At 55.4% G+C, this 1,915-nt stretch overlaps 1 protein-coding gene across 1 annotated transcript; it reads left to right on the forward strand.

The window, feature by feature from the left end:
• Window positions 1-22: 22 nt before the first annotated feature.
• On the forward strand, window positions 23-1,704 carry LOC122193422. Its single transcript, XM_042894200.1, has 2 exons — window positions 23-1,222; window positions 1,334-1,704. The coding sequence occupies exons 1-2, from the start codon at window positions 32-34 to the stop codon at window positions 1,364-1,366; spliced, it is 1,224 nt and encodes a 407-aa protein (XP_042750134.1). The 5' UTR covers window positions 23-31; the 3' UTR covers window positions 1,367-1,704.
• Window positions 1,705-1,915: the final 211 nt, after the last annotated feature.

The following is a 1,915-nucleotide window of genomic DNA, read 5'->3' on the forward strand; positions in this document are numbered from 1 at the left end:
AAGGTGTCCCCATGGTCCTCAAGATGTCCCCATGGACATCACGATGTCCTTGTGGTCCTCACAATGTCCCCATGGTCCTCAAGGTGTCCCCTGTGGTCATCACGATGTCCCCATGCTCCTCAAGATGTCCCCATGGTCATCGCAACGTCCCCATGCTCCTCAAGATGTCCCCATGGTCATCACGATGTCCCCGTGGTCACCACAACATCCCCATGGACCTCAAGATGGCTCTGTGGTCATCAAGATGTCCCCATGGTCCCCAAGATGTCCCCATGGTCATCACGATGTCCCCATGGTCATCACAACGTCCCCATGCTCCTCAAGATGTCCCCGTGGTCCTCAAGATGTCCCCGTGGTCATCACAATGTCCCTGTGGTCCTCAAGATGTCCCCGTGGTCCTCAAGATGTCCCCGTGGTCATCACGATGTCCCCATGGTCCTCAAGATGTCCCCATGGCCATCACGATGTCCCCGTGGTCACCACAACATCCCCATGGACCTCAAGATGGCTCTGTGGTCATCAAGATGTCCCCATGGTCCCCAAGATGTCCCCATGGTCATCACGATGTCCCCATGGTCCTCAAGATGTCCCCATGGTCATCATGATGTCCCCATGGTCATCACAACGTCCCCATGGACCTCAAGGTGTCCCCATGGACCTCAAGATGTCCCCATGGTCATCACAACGTCCCCACGGACCTCAAGATGTTCCCATGGTCCTCAAGATGTCCCCATGGTCATCACAATGTTCCCATGGTCATCACAACGTCCCCATGGTCCTCAAGATGTCCCTGTGGTCACCACAACATCCCCATGGTCATCACGATGTCCCCATGGTCCTCAAGATGTCCCCATGGTCACCACAATGTCCCCATGGACCTCAGGATGTCCCTGCAGTCCTCAAGATGTCCCCGTGGACCTCATCTCCTGTGGTCTCCAAGGGATTCTCATCATCTCCAGGACATCCTCGTGGCCCTCAAGATGTCCTCATTGTCCCCATGGATGTCCCCCTGGTCCTCAGGATGCCCCTGTGGTCCTCAAGACGTCCCCATGGACCTCAAGACGTCCCCTGGGGTCCTCAAGGTGTCCTCATGGTCATCAGGACGTCTCTGGTCATCAAGGGGTTCTCATCATCTCTGGGACGTCCTTGTGGTCCTCAAGGTGTCCCCATGGTCCTCAAGATGACCCCAAGCTCTTCAGGATGTCCCCAAGATGTCCCCAAGGTCATCAGGATGTTTCTATTGTCCCCAAGATGTCACCAAGGTCACCAGGGTGTCCCCATGGTCCCCAAGATGACCCCAAGGTCTTCAGGATGTCTCCAAGATGTCCCCAAGGCCACCAGGGTGTCCCCATGGTCCTCAAGATGACCCCAAGGTCTTCAAGATGGCCCCAAGATGGCCCCAAGGCCACCAGGACATCCCCATGGTCCCCAAGATGACCCCAAGGTCTTCAAGATGGCCCCAAAGCTCTTCAGGATGTCCCCAAGATGACCCCAAGGCCACCAGCATGTGCCCATGTTTCCCAAGATGTCCCCAAGGTCATCAGGATGTTCACATTGTCCCCAAGATGGCCCCAAGGCCACCAGGATGTCCCCATGGTCCCCAAGATGACCCCAAGTTCTTCAGGATGTCCCCAAGATTTTGAATAGTTTAATTGTGTTTTTATTAACGGTGCAATTAACGAATCGCAGCTATTTATTTATTGACCTGTTCGCTAAGTGATCTTCTTCCTCCGTCGGGTTCGCTGGGGCTCTGTGGGGCTCTATGGGCTCTATGTGGCGCTATGGGGCTCTGTGGGATCTATGGGGCTCTATGGGGCTCTGTGGGATCTATGGGGCTCTATGGGGCTCTGTGGGATCTATGGGGCTCTATGGGCTCTATGGGGCTCTATGTGGCTCTGTGGGATCTATGGGGCTC

This window comes from Lagopus leucura, unplaced genomic scaffold (assembly GCF_019238085.1).
Source record: "Lagopus leucura isolate 7727_CA_CO unplaced genomic scaffold, USGS_WTPT01 22130-0_obj-0_obj, whole genome shotgun sequence".
NCBI lineage: Eukaryota > Metazoa > Chordata > Aves > Galliformes > Phasianidae > Lagopus > Lagopus leucura.